Raw genomic sequence first — 23,487 nt, forward strand, 5'->3', positions numbered from 1 at the left:
CAGGACTGAAAAAAAAAAAAGCAGCCAGCCCTAAGTTAAAGCCCCAAGGACCACTGCGCGTGCACACACACACACACACACACACGCACACACACACGCACGTACGCACAGAAAAACGACTGGAGGCATGACTCAAGTGGTAGAGTGCTTCCCCAGCGAGCTGAAGGCCCTAAACTAAACCCCTCAGATTGTAGAAAATAGAAAACAAAAACAACTCATACTTATTAGCAGTTATGATAATACTTCCGTGGTATCCTGTAAGTAAGGCTGGTGGTATGTTTCTGCTTTGCCTGTTTGACATCTTGCAAGCTCAGCCCATGCTCTGCTTCTCCTCTCAGTCTGACAGGCGTTACCAGAGCCGTCTGCAGGACCTGAAAGACCGTCTGGAGCAGTCAGAGAGCACCAACCGCAGCATGCAGAACTACGTCCAGTTCCTCAAGTCCTCTTATGCCAATGTGTTTGGGGATGGTCCCTATACCTCCTACTTGACCAGCTCTCCCATCCGCTCCCGGTCCCCGCCTGTCTGAGGCTGCCTGTGGAGGACTGGGAGTCCTGCCTGATTTAGGGGAGCTGAGAGTTGCCAAGCTTAGCTGGAAAGTCACGTGGCTGTCCCTCTTCCAGGGATGAGTTGCTCAGGGCTTTGCTCTTGGTGACCCATTCCAGAAGAGTCCCTAGCAAGCAGGGGAAGAAGCGAGAAGCACTTGATAGAATTTTCTGACGGAAATTTATGACCCCAATAGGCCTTAAGTTAACTAAGTTAGGATACCAGAGTTTTAGCTCATTCCAACTCTGTTTTTCCTCTCCCGAGGGAATGTTTAGACTGGACATTTCTTCCAGGCCACATTTTTTTGAGGATGTCTTGAGTTTCTTCTGACCCGAGCCAGCAGGAGCCCTCTTGCTTTTGGGACTGGGTGTTTTTCCCAGGGCCCGTGGAAATCCCCCATGCCTGAGTTTCCTTTGGTGCCACGAGGGCCTATGAAGCACTTCATAGTAGCCCCGCACGGGGGCCCATGTCTGTGTGGCCTTACACATGCAATCTGTCTTTGTTTCTCTTTGTATGTCTAGAATGCATTTTATTATTGAAATATTTTTGTGGTTTTACAAAAGGTTTTATAATTTAAGGTTCTTTCAGATGATTTCTTTCACCTATCTTTTTAAAAATCGTTGCTGAGTAAAATGCTGCAAAGAGAGTTAATAAATGCTTTCAAAATACTTGGTTCATGAATCATAAGGCTTTTCATTGTAGCAAGCATTCCTTCTCTGCACCGTTACTCTATACTGTACAAAGATGTCTTGAGGTAATACACTTTGTAGGGCCTTGCTCGGTGTTTGGCTGATACAGAGGGGATGCACTGTTTTGCATTCTACTTTTTCCCAGTCCTGTGGCTTCAACTCAGGGCTATGGCATTGTCCTTCAGCTGTATGCCTGGCTTTTTGGTGGCTAATTGGAGATAACCATGTTGTGAACTTTCCTGCCCTGGTTGGCTTCAAACCATGATCCTCAGATCTGTTTCTTGCATAGAGAGGATTACAGGTGTGAACCATCAGTGTTGACTCCAACACCCTCTTTATTATTTTTTAAGTTTTTTTTTTTTTTTTTTGGTCAGTCCTGGGGCTTGAACTCAGGGCCCGGGCACTGTCCTTGAGCTCCTCTTTGCTCAAGGCTAGCACGCTATCACTTGAGGCACAGCGCCACATCTGGCTTTTTCTGTATATGTGGTACTGAGGAATCGAACCCAGGCCTTCATGCATCCAAGGCAAGCACTCTACCACTAGGCCACATCCTCAGCCCCTTTTAAATTTTAGTAAGGATATATTTTTGTAAAACTAGCATAAAGTAGGGAGAAATGGAAAAGAGAGAAGTATTACTTTACCTCTTCTCAAGAAATGGGTGTTAGGCTGGGAATATGGCCTAGTGGTAGAGTGCTTGCCTTGTATACATGAAGCCCTGGGTTCAATTCCTCAGCACCACATATATAGAAAAAGCCAGAAGTGGCGCTGTGGCTCAAGTGGTAGAGTGCTAGCCTTGAGCAAAAAGAAGCCAGGGACAGTGCTCAGGCTGAGTTCAAGCCCCAGGACTGGCAAGAAAATGAGACTCCTCCTTTACCCTCTAAAATAACAGAAAATTTCCTTCCCTGTATTTTGAGCACATTTGTAGTACATTGTAGCACATTTTTAGCTTTATGCTTTTCATTGGAATGTCATTTTAAATCAGTAGGTGTTTGTGACATTCCTGTACGCTTAACTGCTCAGAAAGCTGAGATTTGAGGATGATAATTTGAAGCCACTTGAGGCTGAAAAGTTTGAAAGACTATCTCCAACTAACTAGTAGAATGCTAGACTACAGCTGGATCCCAATGGCTGTAATCCTAGCTACTCAGGAGGCCAGAATCTCAGGATTCTTAAGCCAGCCCAAGCAGGAAAATCTGTGAGACTCCTCTCTAATTAATTAAAAGCAGAAAGTGTTGATGTGGCCCAAAGTAGAGCACTAGACTTGAGCATGAAAGCTCAGGGACAGAGCATAGGCCCCAAGTTCAAGCCCCAGGACATAACTGCTGTTTGTTGGGCATCTGTCTCTGCCTCTCTCTGTGTCTCACACACACAATGCCAGACTGGAGATGTGACTACGTGGTAGAGTGCCAACTGTGAATGAAAAACCTCTGTTACCATCATTTGGCTGGGGTCGGGATGTGAGTGGGAGGCACAGCAAACATACCAAGGGGCACAGCTGTGTAACTGGTGACAGAGTGCCTCTCTAGGGGTCCATTTCAGGAACTCTCCCAACTTTTTTTTTTTGCCAGTCCTGGTGCTTTGAACTCAGTGACTGGGCACTGTTCTTGAGCTAGCACTCTACCACTTGAGCCACAGGCACCACTTCCAGCCTTTTCTGTTTATATGGTACTGAGGATCAAACCCAGGGTTTCATGCATGCTAGGCAAACACTCTTACAACTAAGCCTCATTCTCAGTCACCAACAATGTTTTCTTTGTAAAATACTTTACTAGCAAGACTGTGATTCAGTCACCATGGGCAGGAAAGTCTGTGGAACTTTTCTTTGGTAGGTTGGGCTTGAGCTCAGGGTGTTGTCCCTGAAGTGTTTTGCACAAAACTAGTGCTCTACCACAGCACCTCTTCACGTTTTCTGGTTGTGAATTGTTTTTTTTTTGGCCAGTCCTGGGCCTTGGTTTTTTTTTTTTTTTTTTTTTTTTTGGCCAGTCCTGGGCCTTGGACTCAGGGCCTGAGCACTGTCCCTGGCTTCTTCCCGCTCAAGGCTAGCACTCTGCCACTTGAGCCACAGCGCCGCTTCTGGCCGTTTTCTGTATATGTGGTGCTGGGGAATCGAACCTAGGGCCTCGTGTATCCGAGGCAGGCACTCTTGCCACTAGGCTATATCCCCAGCCCCCAGTCCTGGGCCTTGGACTCAGGTCCTGAGTACTGTCCGTGGCTTCTTTTTGCTCAAGGCTAGCACTCTGCCACTTGAGCCACAGTGCCCCTTCTGGCCATTTTCTATATATGTGGTGCTGGGGAATTGAACCCAGGGCTTCATGTATACAAGGCAAGCACTCTTGCTACTAGGCCATATCCTCAGCCCTCTGGTTGTGAATTTTTTTTGCCAGTCCTGGGGATTGGACTCAGGGCCTGAGCACTGTCCCTGGCTTCTTTTTGCTCAAGGCTAGCACTCTGCCATGAGCCACAGCGCCACTTCTGGCCATTTTCTGTATATGTGGTGCTGGGGAATTGAACCCAGGGCCTCATGTATACAAGGCAAGCACTCTTGCCACTAGGCCATATCCCCAACCCTCTGGTTGTGAATCGTAAGGATAAGAATCTCACAGACTTTCCTGTTCTGGCTGGCTGGCTTTGAACTTCCACTCTCAGATCTCCCTCCTGAGTAGCTAGGATTACAGGCATGAGCCACCAGCACCTTTTGGAGACTCATCTTTAACCTCAAAAAAGTGGAAGTGATAGGGTGCCAGACTTAAGCCAAAAAACCTCAAGGACAGTGTCCCGGCCCCGAGTTCAAGACCCAGTAACACCCTTCTCCAAAAAAAAAAAAAAAAGTCCAGGGAATGTTTTAAAAAAGTATGATGAAAAATGTCTATATTGCTTATACTGCAGAGATTCCTACCTGCAACAGGTGCCATGAAATGACTGACAGAAGGGTCAAAATGTCTGGGGACTCAGTATCTGTCTATTGTAGGCATTTCACATAAGAAGGGTGGCCTTTGGGGGCCACTTGTTTCACTTAGCAAAATACTCTCAAGGTTTAGGTTGTAGTACATAGAGTTATCCCTGGCAGAATAATTCCATTATGTGGATATGACATCATTTACCAACATCTCACAACTGATGGCGTGCACATTATGACCCCGCCTGGGATGGGCGTGGATGCCCAAGTCTCAGGGTGGACATGTTTCCCTGGGGTACACTTGCGAGAGACGTTACGCCCAGCCTCTCGGGGAACCGACAGGCTTGGCTAACCTCGAGGTCGCCCCATTTGTACCCCCAAGAGCGGGATTTGAGAATTTCCCCACAGACCCACTTTGTACACGCCGGCTTCCCAGCCCTGAATCCCTGCAGCCAGGTCTGCGCAGGCGCGCTGGCCGGCAGGAGCGCCGCCGGAAGTAGTTTGCAGCCGTTGGAGGCGGGGCTACGCTGAATGTGTGTCCCGGAAACGGAAGCCGGCGCCTTTTCCTGGCGGCTGATTCGAGGGCTCTTGTCGTCACGGGCCGCGTCGCTGTGGAGCTGTCGCCCGAGCCGTCATGCCGTCCGAGGGCCGCTGCTGGGAGACCCTGCAGGCGCTCCGCAGCTCCAATAAGGGTCGTCTCTCCTACAACCGCGACTGGCTGCTGCGGAGCGAGGTGAGCGGGGTCCGCGGGCCGCCCGCGACGCCGTTCCGCCCGCCCCTCTTCCCTGCCGCCTGGCTCTGTGAGCCGAGGACCCGCGCGCACCTCGCGCTTTCGGCGTGTGCGTGTCCCGGTCCTGGCGCCCCTTCCACGGAGTTCCCTCCTTCGGACGTGAGCCAAAGGCCGTGGTCGGAGCGGCCCCAGTCGCCCTCAGCCCCTTTACTCCCGTGTACCCCCGGGTGCCGCACACTCCGCACTTGGGGGCGGGCGATGAGCAGGACTTGACTTGGCGGTGCCGTGGACACGAACCCGGATTGGATGGCGTGGAGCGGGCTTGCCTAGCGGGTGGGGGCGTGGCCCAGCGCGTCTAGGGTGTGTCCCACCCTACCGGGGCGGGGACGTGGAGATGGTTAAGGCTAATCTCCCTTGACCAGGCTCTGCTACTCTAGCTACGGATGGAACGCGGTACCATCTCTTCAAACCTCGGCTGGAAACAATTGTAAAAAGCGTATGTTCTTCTGCATTTGACGTCTTCTTGACGGTGGTTGTGCCAGTCCTGGGGCTTGAACTCAGGGCCTTGTGCTCAAGTTCAGTAGCTTTTTGTCTCAAGGATGGCACTCTGTCACTTCACTCACAGCTCCACTTCTGGCTTTTTGCTGGTTAATGATCAATAATCCAATTAATTTCCCGCTCAAGCTAGTTGCCAACCTCTAGATCTCAGCCTCCTGAGTAGCTAGGATTACAGGCATGAGTCACCGATACCTGGCTTTTCTTTTTTTGGGGGGAGGGGGAGGGTCAGTTGTGGGACTTGAGCTAAATAAAGTCTGGGCTCTGTCCCTGAACTCTTGCTCAAGTCTAGGGCTGTACCACTTTGAGCCACAGCAACACTTCTGGGTTTTGTTTGTTTGTTTTGCCAGTCCTGGGCTTGAACTCAGACCTGGGCACTGCCCCTGAACTTCTTTAGCTCAAGGCTAGCACTCTACCACTTCAGCCACAGTGCCACTTCAGCTTCTTTCTTTTTTTTTTTTTGCCAGTCCTGGGGCTTGGACTCAGGGGCTGAGCACTGTCCTGGCTTCTTTTTGCTCAAGGCTAGCACTCTGCCACTTGAGCCACAGCGCCACTTCCGGCCATTTTCTTTATATGTGGTGCTAAGGAATCGAACCCAGGGCTTCATGTGTACGAGGCAAGCACTCTTGCCACTAAGCCATATCCCCACCTTTTTCTTTTTTAAAATGTTTATGTGGTACGGAGGAATTGAACCTAGACCTTCATGCATGCTAGACAATCACTCTAGCACTAAGACACATTCCCAGCCCTCAGTTCTGGTTTTTGAGTGGTTATTTGGAGATAAGCTTCTCTCTTTGACTTTTCTGCTTGCTTGGAACCATGAACCTTAGAAACCCAGGATTTTGCACTTACTAGGCAAGCACTTTGCCACTGAGCTACATCCCATCCCTTGGCTTGTCTTTTGACAGTTAAAAAAAAATGCAGACCTTATGGTCTATAGATGAATTCAAGCATGAGTCTGTGTGGTATTTTTAAACCACCAGACTTAGATTATGTATTTTGTTGTTTTGTGGTGATACTGGGATCTATAAAGGAATATATGGTCTTGCACTTACAGGCAAGCAGTGTACCACTTGATTTTCAGTTGTATTTTTCATTGATTATGATATTTCTTGTGCACTTGCCCCTGGGATGAATTAATTTGGTTGAAAAGAATGAGAAGAGGTATTATAACAGTATTTCCAAAAAAATTCTAGGCACTATTGTATTTTGGGGGGGGGATTACTGAAGTTTGAATTCAGAGCTCACATTTGCTAGGCAGGTACTCTAATACTTGAGCCACACACAGCTCTTTTTGCTTCAATGTGTGTATGTGCATGTACATACACATGTCCATGCCAGTCCTGGGTCTTGAACTCAGGGCCTGGGCACTGTCCTGAGCTTTTTTGCCCCAGGCTAGTTCCATACTACTCAAGCCACAGCTCTACTTCTTGCTTTTTTTTGGTCATTTGTGGGGCTTGTACTCTGTACCTGGGCCCTGCGTTCTTTTGCTCAAGGCTAGCACTCTACCACTTGAGCCACAGCACTACTTCTGGTTTTCTCGTGGTTAATTGGAGATAAGAATCTGACAGACTTCCTGCTGGGGCTGGCTTGGAACCGTGATCCTCAGATCTCAGCCTTCTGAGTAGGTAGGATTATAGGCATGAGCCACCAGCACCCAGAACTTCTGGCTTTTTAGATGATTGACACGGAGATAAGAATCTCACACACTTTCCTTCACAGGCTGGCTTTGAGCCTCCCGATTACAGGTGTTAGTCATCAGTGCCAGCCATAGGCACCCAGCCTCAGTTTTTGAATAGTGACTGGAGTTTTTGCTCAGTCTGTCTTGGGCTAAAATCCTCTTATTTGTGCCTGTCACATAGTTGGAATGACAGGCATATGGGCACCATAATGCCCAACTTATTGGTTCAGATGAAAGTTAGCTGTTTTTTTGCCTATATTGGCCCCAACCTCTATCCTTTCATCTCTGCCTCGTGCTGGGATTACTGTTTTAGTGAAGGGAAGTGCCCAAGCCTTTAGTTCCAGCCCTAGTACTAGTATACACACACCCCCCCCCTCAACACACACACAGAGAAACCACTGGACTTTTTTCATTTCTGACTGTTCACACAATTATTTGGGATCTTCAGTATTGACTTACATATTTGGGCCCTCTGAGAGGCTTAGAAAAACATGTAGTAGATTATGCTTACATTGGAGGATGTACAAACTGGACTAAACCTTTTCTTTAGGATGTTTTGGAAGAGTGTATGTCTCTTCCCAAGCTGTCTTCTTATTCTGGATGGATAGTAGATCATGTCCTGCCCCATAAGCAAGCTGAAGAGAACTCCTCTTCCTCTGAGAACTCGCCATCCTCTGACTCTGCTTCAGTTGTACACCAGCCTTCACTTGTTCCCACATCTCCCATCAGAAGCTCTGCCAGCTCACCAGCCTCTCCTGCATCACCAAGTGGAGCTCAGGTAAGGTTTAGTTTAAGACAATTGACATAGTGGCTGCAAAGTTATAGTGTTTGTTTCTGTTGTGTGGCAGTGACCTTTCCCTGGGGAAATAATGATTGTTCCCATTGCAGCTTTTAGTAGGGACAGTGGTTATTATGTCATTCACTTTTCCCTTATGAAGACTCAGAGGGAGAAAGTCCTCTTTTCTCTTGCCAAATAGAGTAACTAATTTCATGAGCAACTGGATTACTTTTCCTCATAAACATTGTAGTTGTTGGAAGGCTTAGAGTGGAATTTACAACTTCTTTTTTTTTTTTTTTTCGGTTGGTCATGGATCTTGAAGTCAGGGGCTGGGCACTATCCCTGAGCACAAGGCTAGCACTCTACCACTTTAAGCCACTGCACCACTTCCAATTTTTTGTGTGGTTAATTGGAGATAAGTGTCTCATGAAGACTTTTTTTCTTTTTTCTTTTTCTTTTTTGCCAGTCATGGGGCTTGAACTCTGGGCCTGGGCACTGTCCCTGAGCTCTTCAGCTCAGGGCTAGTGTTCTACCACTTGAGCCACAGTGCCACTTTTGGTTTTCTGGTAGTTAATTGGAGGTAAGAGTCTCACAGACTTTCTGGCCCTGGCTGGCTTTGAATGTGATCCTTAGATCTCAGCTTCTTGAGTAGTTAGGACTGTAGGCTTGAGCCACTAGTGCCTGGCTACACCTTTTTGTGAATTAAGCTATTGTTTCTATAGAGTTTTTACCCAGTTTCTGTTTCTCTTGTTTCCTTACTTTAAAATTTTTCTCCTAGTTTAAGTAGTTAAATTATTCTTAGTGATGCTTTTTCTTTTTCTGGTTGGTTGATCGGCTTGAACTCAGGGCCTAGGCACTATCCCTGAGCTTTGTGCTCAAGGCTAGTGCTATACCCTTTTGAGCCACAGCTCCAGTTCTACTTTTCTAGTGGTTAATTGGAAATTGAAGTCTCACAGACTTTGCTGCCCAGGCTGGTTTTGAATTTCAGTCTTCAGATCTCAGCCTCCTGAGTAGCTAGGATTACACAGGTGTGAGTCACTGGTGCCAGGCCTATTTCCAGCTTTTTGAAGGTTAATTGGAGATATAAGTCTTGGATTTCTTTGTCCTGGCTTGCTCCAAAATACAGTTCTCAAATCTCAGTTGCTTTTTAAGCATGAGCCACTGACATCTGACATATTACCTCATTAGGCACCAAAAAAGAAAAAAAAAGTTATTTATGTACTGGTAGCTCTTGACTATAATCTTGATTACTCATTAGGCTGAAATCTGGACTGTCAAGACTGGAAGCCAGCCTTGGCAGAAAAGTTTACAAAGACTTGATCTCCAAAGTAAGCAGCAAAAAGCCAGGCTGGAGGAGTACTTCAAATAAAACACTAGGCTTTCCAGTAAGCAAGATAAGCAAGCATGAGGCCCTGAGTTCAAGCCTTAGTACCTGCAAAAAATAAAAATATGAAACAGATTGAAGTTTGATTTTAAAGTGTGTGCTCTTGGACAGGTCTTTTTCTTCCTTAAAAGGCTTCATTTTCTTTATCTGTAAACCTCTCTGGAACTCCACTGCTTAGATTCTTCTCTCCATAAAATTTCATAATTCTTAGAATTCAAGTAAATTCCTGAATGGTTTTGCTGTTTTTGCTTTTTTGTTTTTGTGCCAGCATCCTAGGGCTTGCACTCCTGAACTTTTGTGCTCAGGGATACGGCTCTACCACTTGAGCCACAGCTCCACTTCTGGCTTTTCAAATAAAAGCAGCAACATTTTGTGGGCAAAGTAAAACAAGCAGGCTAGCCAAATCAAAGCAAACCAAAAAGCTACTCAAAACAACAAACATCAGTTTATTAAAGAAACAGGCTCAGTGATAAGAGTTCTTGCCTAGTAGGAACTAGGCTCTGGGTTTAATTCCTAGTACGAGAGAGAGAGAGAGAGAAAATATAATACTATTTCTGTCATGGAAAAAACACATTGGTTTTTACCTACATTTTCTTCTAGTTATTTGGGACTCATAAGTTCATTATTGGTTCATAACTTGGGATGTGTTACAGTTTGGACCTAAAATGGCTCCCAAAGGCTCACATGTTGAAGGCTTGGTTCCCAGTGCAGTAGTGTTCTAAGACAGGGGCACTGATTGAATCATGAAGGCTCTCACCTCATCAATGGATCAGTCTGTTGCTGGGTTCATAATTGGGATAGGCTATTTGGGAGGTGATGGAAAAGCTCAGCTAGTTGGAAGAAGTGGATCCTTGAGGGCATGCCCCTTTGTTAGCTATTTATTCTCCAATCCCTTCAACTCTCCTACTGCCTGCCCCTTTTCCTTTTTTTTTTTTTAATAATTTATTTCTTTTTGTATGTGTTTATGTGGTACCAAGGAATTGAACCTAGGGCCTCGTGCATACTAGGCAAGCACACTCTACCACTAAGACACATTCCTTGCCTGCGCCTTTTCCTGTACTTCTCAGTAGCCATGAGGCGAGCAGCTTCGCTCTACCCCATGTTCCTCACCATCATGTTCTGCTTCACTACAGCTCAGCACCTGTGGAGTAAAGTCACCATAGATAAGAAGGAACCTCTGGATAAGCTCCGTTGTGAATCAAAATAAACCTTTCCTCCTTCAAGTTGATTTTTCTGGGTATTTTCTTAGTGATGGAAAGTTAACACAGAATTCAGTCTTTGTCTAGAAGAGATAAATTTAACCATGCTAAGGCCCTTTTAATCTTTTGCCTGTGTAGGGCAAACATGAGCCCCAGCACCCAGAACCCATGGCCCTGCAGTCCTCCCGAGGGATCAGAGTGGAAGGCTGCATCCGAATGTATGAATTTTTGCATAGAATGAAAGGAACGGTAAGTGAACCTGTGAAGCAAGGCAGGCTTGACCCTAGAGGGCCACATTTCACTGCATTTGTGTGTGTGTGTGTGTGTGTGTGTGTGTGACAGAGAGAGAGAGAGCAAGATCGAGAGCGAGAGAGAGCACGCACAAGAAAGAGAAATCAAACCCAGGGTCTCACACATGAGCAATCACTCTACCACTGACCACTGAGCTATACCCTCAACCCGTAGAATAACATAATATCAAACATGGTAATGCACACTAATAATCTCACCACTCAACAGATGGAGAGAGGAAGATTCCGGGCTACACAACCAAACCCTGTCTTACCCTCCCCCAAATAGAACAACCACTTGGAGCAGACTAGAAGACTGTTCCAGAGCAGCTGAGTTTAAGGGGGGAAAAGGGCTCCTGCCCCCGTCCTAACAAATGAGCAGATAGTCTAGGCCTTTGAGTGTTTAGGACCAAAGGAAAGTAGCCCAGGGCCAAATGAGCAAGGCAGTGCTGCTGCTCCAAGAGCATATGCTGATCCTTTCCAGGAGGGCTTGAGGCAGTGGCAGGAGGAGCAAGAGAGGAAGGTACGAGCCTTCTCAGAGATGGCGTCTGAACAGCTGAAACGGTTTGATGAACGGAAAGAACTGAAGCAACATAAAGAATTCCAGGACTTGCGGGAAGTAATGGAGAAGAGGTGAGTCTCCTTGAATTACAGCTAGGAATTTCTTTTTGCCAGTCCTAGAGCTTGAACTCAGGGCCTGAGTACCTTCCCTTGCTTATTTTTGCTCAAGGCTAGCATTTTACCACTTGATCCACAGCGCCACTTCCAGCCTTTTCTGTTACTGAGGAATCTATCCCAGGGCTTCATGCATGCTGGGTAGTCACTCTATCACTAAGCCACATTCCCAGTCCCAGCTAGGAATATCTTATAGTCTCAACAGGAACTCATTCCCAAGAGGAGTCCCATGGCAGAAGATTTCAAGTTCCAAGACCTTAAGTATCACAATAAAATAGGCAGAAAAACTTATAACCCAAAGAATTGACCTACTGTAGCAAGGTGACCAGTGTTACCCAACAGAGTGGCTCTGAGAAAGGGAAAACAGTCTCAGGAACCATCCCTAACTTTTCTCTCTTCCCTAACTCTTCATTCAGTACTAGAGAAGCTCTGGGCCACCAGGAGAAGTTAAAAGCTGAGCATCGCCACAGAGCCAAGGTCTGTTACCTGGGAGAATCAGTGATTGTGTCGATGTCTGCAACCTGCCTGAAGCGTCAGCTTCCAGCGGAGGGCCATCCTGCACAACCTGGGCCAGTCATGCCTCTGGGTGACTGGGCTATGCCACTTCCTTTGTTGTTGTCGTGACCAAGTACCTGAGAGAAAAACTCCAGGGGAGAAAGGATTTATTTTGGCTCACATTTTCAAGGGTTTCAACTCATCATGGTAGGCAGGGCGTGGCAGAGCATAATGCTCACCTCGTGGCAGCCAGGAAGCAGAAAGATAATTTCTCTGGGCTCAGCCGAAGGGATGGTGCCACATTCAGAGCAGCTTTTGCTCCCTTAGTTTTTCATTTTTGGAAAGACCCTCACAGATATCTGCAGAGGTATGCTTTTTGTGTTTTTTTCCTTCCAGTACTGGGGCTTGAACTCAGCCTCGGCATTATCCCTTAGCTTTTTTTTTTCTTTTTTGCCAGTCCTGGGGCTTGGACTCAGGGCCTGAGCACTGTCCCTGGCTTCTTTTTGCTCAAGGCTAGCACTCTGCCACCTGAGCCACAGCGCCCCTTCTGACCGTTTTATATATGTGGTGCTGAAGAATTGAACCTAGGGCTTCATGTATATGAGGCAAGCATTCTTGCTACTAGGCCATGTTCCCAGCCCCCCTTAGCTTTTTCTTTCAAGGCAGGCACTCTGCCACTTGAGAGCCACAGCACCTTTTTTTTTTTTTTTTGTCATATTGCTGATTAATTGGCAATAAGAGTCTCATAGACCTTCCTTGAACTGGCATTGAACCACCATCTTTTTTTTTTTTTTTCCAGTCCTGGGGCTTGGACTCAGGGCCTGAGCACTGTCCCTGGCTTCTCTTTTTTCTCAAGGCTAGCACTGTGCCCCTTGAGCCACAGTGCTACTTCTGGCCGATTTCTGTATATGTGGTGCTTGGGGAATTGAACCCAGGGCTTCACGTATACGAGGCAAGCGCTCTTGCCACTAGGCCATATCCCCAGCCCTGAACCACCATCTTTAGATCTCCTGAATAGCTAGGATTATAGGCATGAACCACCAGCCCTCGGCTGAGGAGTACTTTTATTACCCCAAGAGCTTCACAGTCAAGTTGAGAATGAAAGTTAATCAGCACAGGGTCTTGGGAAGTCCTTTTCCTGCTCTGAGCCCATCTGAAAATGTATAGTTTACCTAGGACTTGAGCTTGTGGAAAGGGAAAGCCTCTCCCTCCCTCCCCACCCCCAGTCCCCACCATGAAGTGACTCGGTGGCCCTTTCTGTAGATTCTCAACCTGAAGCTTCGGGAGGCAGAGCAACAGCGCATGAAACAGGCAGAGCTGGAGCGGCTGCAGAAGGAGGAAGGCCAGGTCCGACTTCGGAGCCTTTATACCCTGCAGGAGGAGGTGCTGCAGCTCAGCCAGCAGCTGGATGCCTCTGACCAGCACAGGGACCTACGGGTGGTCGACCTGGCTGCCTTCCGCACCCGGGGCAACCAGCTATGCAGCCTGATCTCTGGGATCATTCGTTCTGCATCAGAGGTGAGGGGCTGCATGTGAATCTGCTTTCTGTCAGAAAAAGACATCCTTAAAGGAAAATATTTTTCTGATTTAAAAGCAGTGCGTGCCTATTGGAGGAAGTACTAATTATCTGTCATATTCTTTCTAAGAGTTAACAACTACAGGTAACATTTCCTCCCTCCCTCCCTCCCTCCCTGTCACAATGACTTTTTTTTTTTTTTTTTTTGCCAGTCCTGGGCCTTGGACTCAGGGCCTGAGCACTGTCTCTGGCTTCTTTTTGCTCAAGGCTAGCGCTCTGCCACTTGAGCCACAGTGCCACTTCTGGCTTTTTTCTGTATGTCTGGTGCTGGGGAATTGAACCCAGGGCTTCATGTATACGAGGCAAGCACTCTTGCCACTAGGCCATATTCCCAGCCCCAACAGGTGATTCTTTAAAAGATATTAAAGTATAGGGGCCCTATGTAAGCACAAGAACAGAGGTTACCAAGGAATAGTTTAGTGAGTATATATGTGTACATGAAATGAAAAAACTCAGGAAACATTTGTAACTCTAATAACATGGCAAAATTTAATGTCCTTGATACAAACTGCTCATTGTGGATTCGGCACTTAGTGCTGTCTGTGTCCCTCTGATAGAGTGGCTATCCCACGGCAGAAAACCAAGCTGAGGCTGAGCGAGCCTTGCAGGAAATGCGGGAGCTTGTCACAAACTTAGCCCAGGAAATTACCAGAGCCTGTGAAGACAAGAAACGGCAGGATGAAGAGGAGGCCCGACTCAAGCTGCAAGAATCCCAGATGCAGCAGGGGTCTGGGGCCCCCACCCCATCCCCAGTCCCCAGCCAGGACCCAGGAGGAACACAGAATGAAGGTGAGTTTTAGTGTGGATATATCTTTTACCTTCTATAATGTGAAAAACTGTAGAATAGCACAGCCAGAATATTTTTGTTTTGTTTGTTTTTGGTGCTGGAACTGGGGTTTGAACTTAGAACCTGGGTTCTGTCCCTGAGCTCTTTTGCTCAAGGCTAGCACTCATCACTTGAACCACAGCTCCCCTTCTGGCTTTTTGTTGGTTCGTTGGAAGCACGAATCTCATGGGCACCACCATCAGAAACCACCATCTTCAGATGTCAGCCTCCTGAGTTGCTAGGATTACAGGCATGCGCCACTGGTGCCTGGCTCTCAGTCAGAATTTGTACATAATGTATTACATTTAGTTTAGGTGGATGTGAAACCTGGTTTCAGATTCTAACAGTTTCCATGAGGACTTAAATAGCTACGTAATTTTAGTAGATGTATTATTGTAAGTATTCTGGGACTGAGTGCTTTAAATAAACACGTACAGGTATATATTTGTTCACAGTTTATGAGAATCCTGTAACATAATGTTTAAGCATATGAACTCTGGAGACAGATCTGGAGGCAGTCTGTCTTTGGCATGCATCACTTAACCTTTCCATGCTTCTTTGTTCATGAAATTGATGTAATAATATCCATTGTTCAATCCTCAGTAGTGGGGGGGGAACAAAGCAGGAAAAGCAGGTTGGTCTGTGACTCAAGCACCTAGCAAACGTGAAGCTTTGAGTCTAATACTGCCATATATGTGGGTGTGTGTATAATACATATGGACATTATATATTATGTATTGTCTATATAAACAACAACTTCATAGTGTTATTGTAACCACTGTAACAGCTAATAGAGTAGAATATTCTCAACTTGCACAACATGTTCAGTAAACACTAGCTACTTATTCCCCAGACCTCCAAGTGAAAGTTCAAGATAGTACCATGCAGTGGTACCAACAGCTGCAGGAGGCCTCTGCTCAGTGTGTGTTGTCCTTTGAGGGCCTGACCAGCAGCAAGGACAGTCAGGTAGGGGAGGGATAAATGGCAGGAATTCTGTGGGCCTGATGGTTTAATCATATAGCCTCATGTTCCGAAGGAATGTAGATGGTATGTCATGTCCCCAGTCAAAAAGATGTCTATTCATTCCTTCAAAATTGCATGTGCCTTCTTGCTGTTCTCTTCTTGCAGATGAAAAAAATAAAGATGGACCTGCAGAAGGCTGCCACTATCCCAGTCAGCCAAATCTCCACTATTGCAGGTGCGTCAAAGAGTTGAGAACATGGCCCTTTGCTTAATTGTTTAATTTTTACAGGGTCCAAATCTACTTCATCTGTAAGATTTCTAGAAAAATAATGTGTTCAAACAAAAGGTAGCAGTTTCATCAGGTGTTTATTAACTGTACATATTGAATTTTTATCTCATTTTCCTCATCGATACATATTGCTTGTATCTACCATGGAGCTACACCTCTAGCCCTGATTTTCACTTTTTCCTTTTTTGCCAGTCCTGGGGCTTGAACTTAGGGTCTGGGCACGGTCCCTGAGCTTTTTGCTCAAGGCTAGCACTCTAGCACTTGAGTCACAGCATCACTTCTGGCTTTTTATGTGATGCTGAGGAATTGAACTCAGGGCTTCATGTGTGCTAAGCAAGCACTCTACTACTAAGCTACATCCCCAACCTGTTTTTTGTTTGGGGGGGGGGTGTGTGTGTTGAGAAAGAGAGAGCAATGGGATTTGAACTCTGAGCCTCTTGTTCTTGTTTAGCTTTTTTGGTCAATGCTGGTACTCTACACTTGAACCATACCTCTACTTGCAGCTTTGTTCTGGATAAGAGTCAGGTTTGTCTGTATGGGCTGGCTTCAAATCATGATTCTCAGATCTCAGCCTCGGTAACAAGGATTATAGGTTTTAGTTACCAGTGCCAAGCTTACTGGTTTCTAATTTATTTTTTTGTGGGTCATGGGGTATGAACTTTGGGGCCTGGGCACTGTCCCTGAGCTCTTTTCCTCAAGGTTAGTGCTCTACCACCATGAGCCACAGCAGCATTTGCAGTTTTCTGGTGATTATTTGGTGATGAGTCTCTTAGGGGCCGGGAGGTAGCTCAGTGGCAAAGTGCTTGCCTTGCAAGTGCAACATCTTGGGTTCAATCCCCAGTACCAAAAAAAAAAAAAAAAAGAAGAAGAAGAAGAAGAAGAAGAATCTCTTGGACTTTCTTGCCCAGACTGGCTTTGAACCGTGATCCTTGTATCTCAGCCTCCTCAGTAGCTACGATTACAGGCGTGAGCCACCAGTGCCTGGTTTCACTGGTAATTTTTAAGAAAGGGTCTCACTTCATGTTCAGATGCACAGTTGGACCACTATCTGCCCACTTATGATTCTCATAATTGCTGGAAGGCACCCACTACTGTGTCTATGAAGATGCAGTCTCATGAACTTTTCTGTTGAGTCTGGCATAGAACTATAATCATTTCAGTTGTAGATTAGGACAGGGACATGCCACTCTACCCAGATACGGGTTGAGAAGAGATCCTATCTACTTATGAAATAGTTGTAGGAAGATGTGTCAATTCAACATACCAGTTTATGAGTACAACCTACCTTGATCAATATCATCTACCCCTTCCATTGTGCTCCCTCATCTCTCCCAGTTTTGTCCTCTCAAGTTGCCTGGTTCTAGTTTCACATGTGCACTTTGGGGTTTTTTTTGCCAGTCCTGGGCCTTGAACTCAGGGCCTGAGCACTGTCCCTGGCTTCTCTTTGCTCAAGGCTAGCACTCTGCCACTTGAGCCACAGCGCCACTTCTGGCCATTTTCTATATATGTGGTGCTGAGGAATCGAACCCAGGGCTTCATGTATATGAGGCAAGCACTCTTGCCTCTAGGCCATATTCCCAGCCCCCCACATGTGCACTTTGAATGTTTTGGTTTTTTTTGTCCACACCTCCTCTCTCCATTTGTCTGGCCCTCCCTTACACTTTACCTCAACAGATATTCCAGTTTCATGGTATTCAGTTTGTTAAACTGTAAGTTAGTTCATAGGCATTACACCATTAGATTCCTCCCCTGCATGTGCCAGGAGTCCCCATTGTGTCTACCATACTTTATAATTTTTATTTAGTTTGGCTTGGGTTTTTTGTTTGTTTGTTTTTAATAGTGTTGAAGATTGAACCTATGGTCTTGAGCATAGTCGGTTAGTGATCTACTATTGAGGCAGACATCAACCCTACTATAATGACACATAGCTGTAAGGTTGGAAGTTAATTCTGCAAATATCACAAAGGGAACCTAGAATGTGGCTTGTTGTCTTTGCTTTTGTCCTTCAGCTTTTCCATGCTAGTACTTCAGGATGTGCTTATTTTCTCTCCAGAGATTGAGATGTAGAATAAGAACCAGACAGGAAATGATCCTCCTTTCTTTAGAACCAGATTTTTAAAAATATTTATTTTTTTATTTATTTACATCAGTTGTGAGGCTTGAACTCAGGACTTGAGTGCTGTGTCTGAGCTTTTCTGCTCAAAGCTAGCACTCTACTACTTTGAACCACAGCTCTACTTCTGATTTTCTGATAGTTAATCGGAGCTAAGAGTCTCATGGGCTTTCCTGAGCTAGCTTCAAATTGGGAACTTCAGATCTCAGCCCCTCAAGGGCTATAATTAATAGGCACGAGCCGAGCCACCAGCACTTTGCCAGATATTTTTATACAACTCTTGATGAGGAAGCATCCAAATTACAGATTATGCTGCTCAGTTTTGTGGGAGTACTCTCATTTACCATGGGTACCAGAGCCTCTTTAGTTCATGGCCAAACATACATAGGCTCATTGAAGTTCCTACCCTCAAAAGGCTGCATGACAAACTTACATATCATTTTGTTGATTAAAATTCTTCCTGAAACAGGGCAAAGTATAAATAAATATGTATCATGGTAAAGAATTTGAAGTGTTTTTTTTTTGTTTTGTTTTGTTTTTGTTTTACCAGTTCTGGGGCTTGAACTCATGACCTGGGTGCTGTCCCTGAGCCTCTTTGTGCTAAAGGCTAGTGCTCTACCACTTGAGCCACAGCACGACTTCTGGCCTTTTCTAACTAGTTTATCGGGGATAAGAGTCTATGGGCTTCTTGCCTGGGCTGGCTTCAAACAGTGATTCTCCGATCTCAGCCTCCTGAGTAGCTCAGGTTAAAGGTGTGATCCACCAATGTGCCACTGTTCTGTTTGCTTTGATGGCAGCATCCAAGGTTAAGTTGGCTTGGACAGACACCCCATTCCTTCATTGCTCTCCCCGGCCTCATGACAGCCCTTCTCTTTGTCACTGCACACAGCCAGGTCCAGCTGCAGCAGGGAAATGGAGACAGGGCAAGCTCCTCAGAGACCTGCTCCTTCCACCTTTCATGGCTATATTTACCTTCCAGTCTCCTATTTCAGAGACTGAGGCTTACCCTTCTACACATCTGCCCTCATTGTTACCCTGTGTCTCCAGGTGGCTAGCGTAAGACTATTCACTGTTGTGGCCTTTCTCCCTTTGTTTCAGCCATTGCTTCCTTTCCAGGCTTTAAATGCACTTGCATCTCTCACATCCTAACAAAAACGTTTCCTTTGGAAGTGGTACTGTAGCTCAAAGTGGTAGAACATTAGCCTTGAACATAAAGAGCTCAGAAACACCATCTGGTTCTGAGTTCAAGCCCCACGACCAACAAAAAAAGTTTCCTCTGATCTTCTACCTTCTGATCCCATTTCCTAATCTTCCTTGCGTTTCCATCTGGCACTACTCCCTTCTCAACAAAATGCTCCTATGGCAGCATTCCTTTACTTTCCATGTTATTTTTCTTTGTGGGTGCCTCAGTTTTCCTCATCATATCTCTCTCAGGGATTCAAACATTACCTGTGTGCTGGTGACTCCCAAATCTGCCTTTTCTTATTCCTTTCCTCTGAGCTCTGTCCCTAGCCCAGCCTGCAGAGGGACCTTTGCCTAGGTGCCTCTGAGCTCTGCAGGGTCATGTGTTCCACGTCTGAACTCACCTTCTGCCTGAGGCCTCTCTTCTGTTTTCTCTCAGTGGACAGTAGCATTGTTATCTGCTCTGTCGCCTGAGCTGGAAACCAGGGTCAACTGGTTCTTGTCCATTCACGGCATCTAGTTAGTTTCTTAGATTTGTCCCTGTGACTCCATCATTACTGAAGCCTATTGAGAGAGACCTGCAGCCAGACACAGGGTATGCTCAGTGATGAGCAAGAGGAAAAAAGCATCTCATTTCTTTTTCTGGAAGGAAAGGCAGTGTCTGTGAGCAGTGAGCATTTGAGGGAAATTGCAATAAGGACATGAGCAGAAGGAAGTGGGAGGGACAGGTAGAGAAATGTGGAGATGGAAAATTCCATCAATGAGGTCCTTTGAAACTGACAGTAATGTAGCAATGGAATTTAAACTGGAATGTGAGCTGGTGAATTGTATATGGAGATTATATAGTATTAACATCTCAAGAAGGTTTGGGTCTCTGGTTTTCAGGGGTTATTTGTCTCAGGGTTTCTTTTTTTATTTTGTTGTGAGGCTTGAACTCATGGCCTGGGCACTGTTCCTGAGCTCTTTTGCTCAAGGCTTGTGCTCTACTACTTTGAGCTATAGGTCCACTCCCAGCTTTCTGCTGATGTCATTGGAGATAAGAGTCTCACAGACTTTCCTGCCTGGGCTGGCTTTCAACTGTGTTCCTCATATCTCAGTCTCCTGAGTAGCTAGGATTACAGGTGTGAGCCACCAGTGTCCAGCACTGTTTTGGGGTTTCTAAACATTTGCTTCTTAGTTCGCTCCTGACTCTGGTCTGTGAACGGTATTTTTGAGACTTTAGTAACACTTTTGAAATGATTAGGAAATTTGCAGTGTTTCTGAACTAGAAATGCTGTGCTAACATTTGATTGTAAGTATAACGGAGTAATAACTGCTTCATGCCAGATGTTGGTGGCTTGCCTGTAATCCTAGCTAATCAGGAGGATGAGATCTTAGAATTGCTGTTTGAAGCCATCCTGGGCAGAAAAGTCCTCATGAGATTCTTATATCCAAATAACCACTGAAAAACCAGAAGTGGAACTGTCGTTCCAAGTAGTAGCATGCTAGCCTTGAGCAGAAAATCTCAGGGACAGTGTACAGGCTCTGGGTTCAAGCCCCACTACTGACCAAAGGGGGGGAGGCAGTTCTTCTAAGGGTAAAGGAGTAGCTAGTGTCTACTGGAACTGGAAACTTGAGTTCTTTTTTCCTCTCATCTAATCTTTCCTCTTTGCCTCTCTGTCCTTTCATATAGATAGTCTTTGGTCTACATGCAAGTGCAATGCTCTACTACTGCCCATGAGTGGTGAAGTGCCAAACACTTAAGGAATTCACTCTGAGTTGTCTGAGTCACTCAGCTTGACTTCCTATAATATAACTATAGCTCATTTGGGGGATGGAGTACACGAGGGTCTTTCATAGAATTACAGCTATTAACAGGCTGAGAGTGTGGCTTAGTGGTAGAGTGCTTGCCTAGCATGCATGAAGCCCTGGATTCAATTCCTCAGTATACATAAATAGAAAAGGCCAGAAGTGGTGCTGTGGCTCAAGTGATAGAGTGCTAGCCTTGAGCAAAAGAAACTCAGGGACAGTGCCCAGGCCAAGTTCAAGCCCCAGGACTGTTAAAAAAAAAATTTACACCTATTATAAACAGCTTTAGCTTCCAGTTATTGTAATGAATATCTGACATAACATATTATAAAAAAGATGTTTTGGGCTGGGAATATGGCCTAGTGACAAGAGTGCTTGCCTTGTATACATGAGGCCCTGGGTTCCATTCCCCAGCACCACATATATAGAAAAGGCCAGAAGTGGCGCTGTGGCTCAAGTGGTAGAGTGCTAGCCTTGAGCAAAAAAGTCAGGGACAGTGCTCAGGCCCTGAGTCCAAGGCCCAGGACTGGCCAAAAAAAAAAAAAAAAAAATGTTTGTTTTAGCTCATAGCTTTTACAAGTTTCACTCCATGATCACTCGGCCCCATTGCTTTTGGCCTATGAAGCAGGAACACGTGACAAGGCAGAACTGCTTACCTCATAGGCAGGAAGTGGAAAACAAAGGAAGAGCCCAGTGTCCCACAGTCCCCTTCAATGTCAGACTACCCTCACTGACCTGAAGACCTCCCACTAGACCCCTACTTCTTACATTTTTCTCTTTTTTTTTTTGGCCAGTCCTGGGCCTTGGACTCAGGGCCTGAGCACCGTCCCTGGCTTCTTCCCACTCAAGGCTGGCACTCTGCCACCTGAGCCACAGCGCCCCTTCTGGCCATTTTCCATATATGTGGTGCTGGGGAATGGAACCGAGGGCCTCATGTATACGAGGCAAGCACTCTTGCCACTAGGCCATACTCCCAGCCCTTCTTACATCTTTCTAATACTTCCCAATGGTGCCAAGCTGCGAATCAAGCCTTTACTGGCCCTGTGGACCTTTGCAGGACTCAGAAGCTATTAATCAGTAGCAGTAATCCACTGTGTATCACTGTGATGGAGGAATGCATCTAAATAATGGAGATCATTATTTAGACGATCACTTAGAAGGTTCTTTCTAGAATAGGGACTGCTTCTATGGTTATCTGCTACAGCCCTGGGTTCTGTGTCACCATACCTCTTTTTTATGTCTTATATGTCCATTTCAGAATTAGTTCCTGCTCAAATAAGGAACTTCTTTGGAACTGTACCACATTGGAGTCTTTTGTTTTCCCCCCACAACATTGATTTGATTGTCATACATTCTTCTGAACCAGTGTTTTGGCTTGAGGCTCAGGACTTGTATAAGGCCACTTAGATGAATTTCTATAGATGCTTTGTTATTACATGATGAGACAGAAATTAACATGTACTTGTGCTTTTTACTGACTTCTTCTCATACACAGGCTCGAAACTAAAGGAGGTCTTTGACAAGATCAACGGTCTGCTCTCTGGAAAGCTGGTGCAGTCTGGTGGGCACTCTGTGTCAGTTACACTTAACCCACAAGGGCTGGACTTTGTTCAGTACAAACTGGCAGAGAAATTTGTGGTGAGAAATCTTGTTGCCAGAGGTATGGGGAGAAGAAGCTGGTGTAAAACATGAAGCCTTTTCTTTGCCTTGTTCAAATTCTGCTTGTCCCTGTGTTTGCAGAAACAAGGCGAGGAGGAGGTGGCCTCTCACCATGAAGCAGCATTCCCCATTGCAGTGGTGGCGTCTGGGATCTGGGAGCTTCACCCTAGAGTGGGAAACCTCATCCTTGCTCATCTCCACAAGAAGTGCCCTTACTCTGTTCCATTCTACCCTGCTTTCAAGGAGGGAATGGCTCTAGAGGACTATCAACGGTGAAGTTGGTTTTCTCCTTACTTAGTCTCCCTAGGAAAATTAATAGAATATAAATCGAATTGGAATTTGTTTTCCCCCACTTCTCACAGTTTCTCTTATTTGACTGCCTGGGCTGGTTTTGTTTTGTTGTTCTGTTTTTTTTGTTGTTGTTGTTATTTTTTGGCCAGTCCTGGGCCTTGGACTCAGGGCCTGAGCAGTGTCCCTGGCTTCTTCTTGCTCAAGGCTAGCACTCTGCCACTTGAGCCACAGCGCCACTTCTGGCCGTTTTCTATATATATGTGCTTCTATATATATGTGCTTCTGGCCATTTTCTGTATATGTGGTGCTGGGGAATCGAACCCAGGGCCTCATGTATACAAGGCAAGCACTCTTGCCACTAGGCCATATCCCCAGCCCTGCCTGGGCTGGTTTTGAACCAAGATCCCCAAGATCCTCAGTTCTCAGTCCCTTGAGTAGCTAGAATTACATGTTTGAGCTACTGGCCACAAGCAGATTATGTCCTGGTAATTGATATAATTTACTAGAATGAATGCTTGAACTAGAACCAAAGGTCTTAGAATTTACCCCTGCTTTTTATTTAATAACTTGGCAGAGATGGGTAAGCATTTAACCTCTTTCCTTACTTGTAGATGCAGTAATGGTATCTATTACTTCCTGGCTTTACTTGTCAGTTTATGTTGCAGGGGTTTTATGAATCTTAAATTTGATAATGGATATAGCTTCTTTGTATCAAAACAAATGCTGGGTGCTGATGGCTCATGCCCATAATCCTAGCTACTCTTGCTGAGATCTATAGATTGAGGTTCAAAGCCAGTGTGGGAAGACAAATCCAAGTGACTCTTATCTTCAGTTAACCAGCAGGAAGCCAGAAATGGAGATGTGGCTCAAGTGGTAGAGTGCCA

At 45.8% G+C, this 23,487-nt stretch overlaps 2 protein-coding genes across 15 annotated transcripts in view; both read left to right on the forward strand.

The window, feature by feature from the left end:
• Positions 1-1,222, forward strand: part of Odf2 (outer dense fiber of sperm tails 2) — a 40,063-nt gene extending 38,841 nt beyond the window's left edge. For 9 of the 14 annotated variants that reach the window (XM_048344123.1, XM_048344126.1, XM_048344120.1 and 6 more), the window contains one exon: positions 339-1,221. In XM_048344123.1, the coding sequence (XP_048200080.1) occupies positions 339-527 (189 nt within the window). In that variant the 3' untranslated portion in view covers positions 528-1,221. Of the gene's footprint in view, positions 1-338 lie in introns of all 14 variants that reach the window. The other 5 variants (XM_048344132.1, XM_048344140.1, XM_048344165.1 and 2 more) reach the window with 2 other exon arrangements.
• A 3,488-nt stretch (positions 1,223-4,710) lies between these two features.
• Positions 4,711-23,487, forward strand: part of Gle1 (GLE1 RNA export mediator) — a 28,424-nt gene continuing 9,647 nt past the window's right edge. Inside the window, exons 1-11 of the mRNA XM_048344196.1 lie at positions 4,711-4,862; positions 7,646-7,873; positions 10,595-10,705; positions 11,231-11,379; positions 11,838-11,898; positions 13,180-13,434; positions 14,050-14,281; positions 15,172-15,284; positions 15,447-15,516; positions 22,149-22,291; positions 22,394-22,584. Coding sequence (XP_048200153.1) covers positions 4,764-4,862; positions 7,646-7,873; positions 10,595-10,705; positions 11,231-11,379; positions 11,838-11,898; positions 13,180-13,434; positions 14,050-14,281; positions 15,172-15,284; positions 15,447-15,516; positions 22,149-22,291; positions 22,394-22,584 — 1,652 coding nt within the window. The 5' untranslated portion in view covers positions 4,711-4,763. The remainder of the gene's footprint in view (positions 4,863-7,645; positions 7,874-10,594; positions 10,706-11,230; positions 11,380-11,837; positions 11,899-13,179; positions 13,435-14,049; positions 14,282-15,171; positions 15,285-15,446; positions 15,517-22,148; positions 22,292-22,393; positions 22,585-23,487) is intronic.

Source organism: Perognathus longimembris, chromosome 1 (genome assembly GCF_023159225.1).
Source record: "Perognathus longimembris pacificus isolate PPM17 chromosome 1, ASM2315922v1, whole genome shotgun sequence".
NCBI lineage: Eukaryota > Metazoa > Chordata > Mammalia > Rodentia > Heteromyidae > Perognathus > Perognathus longimembris.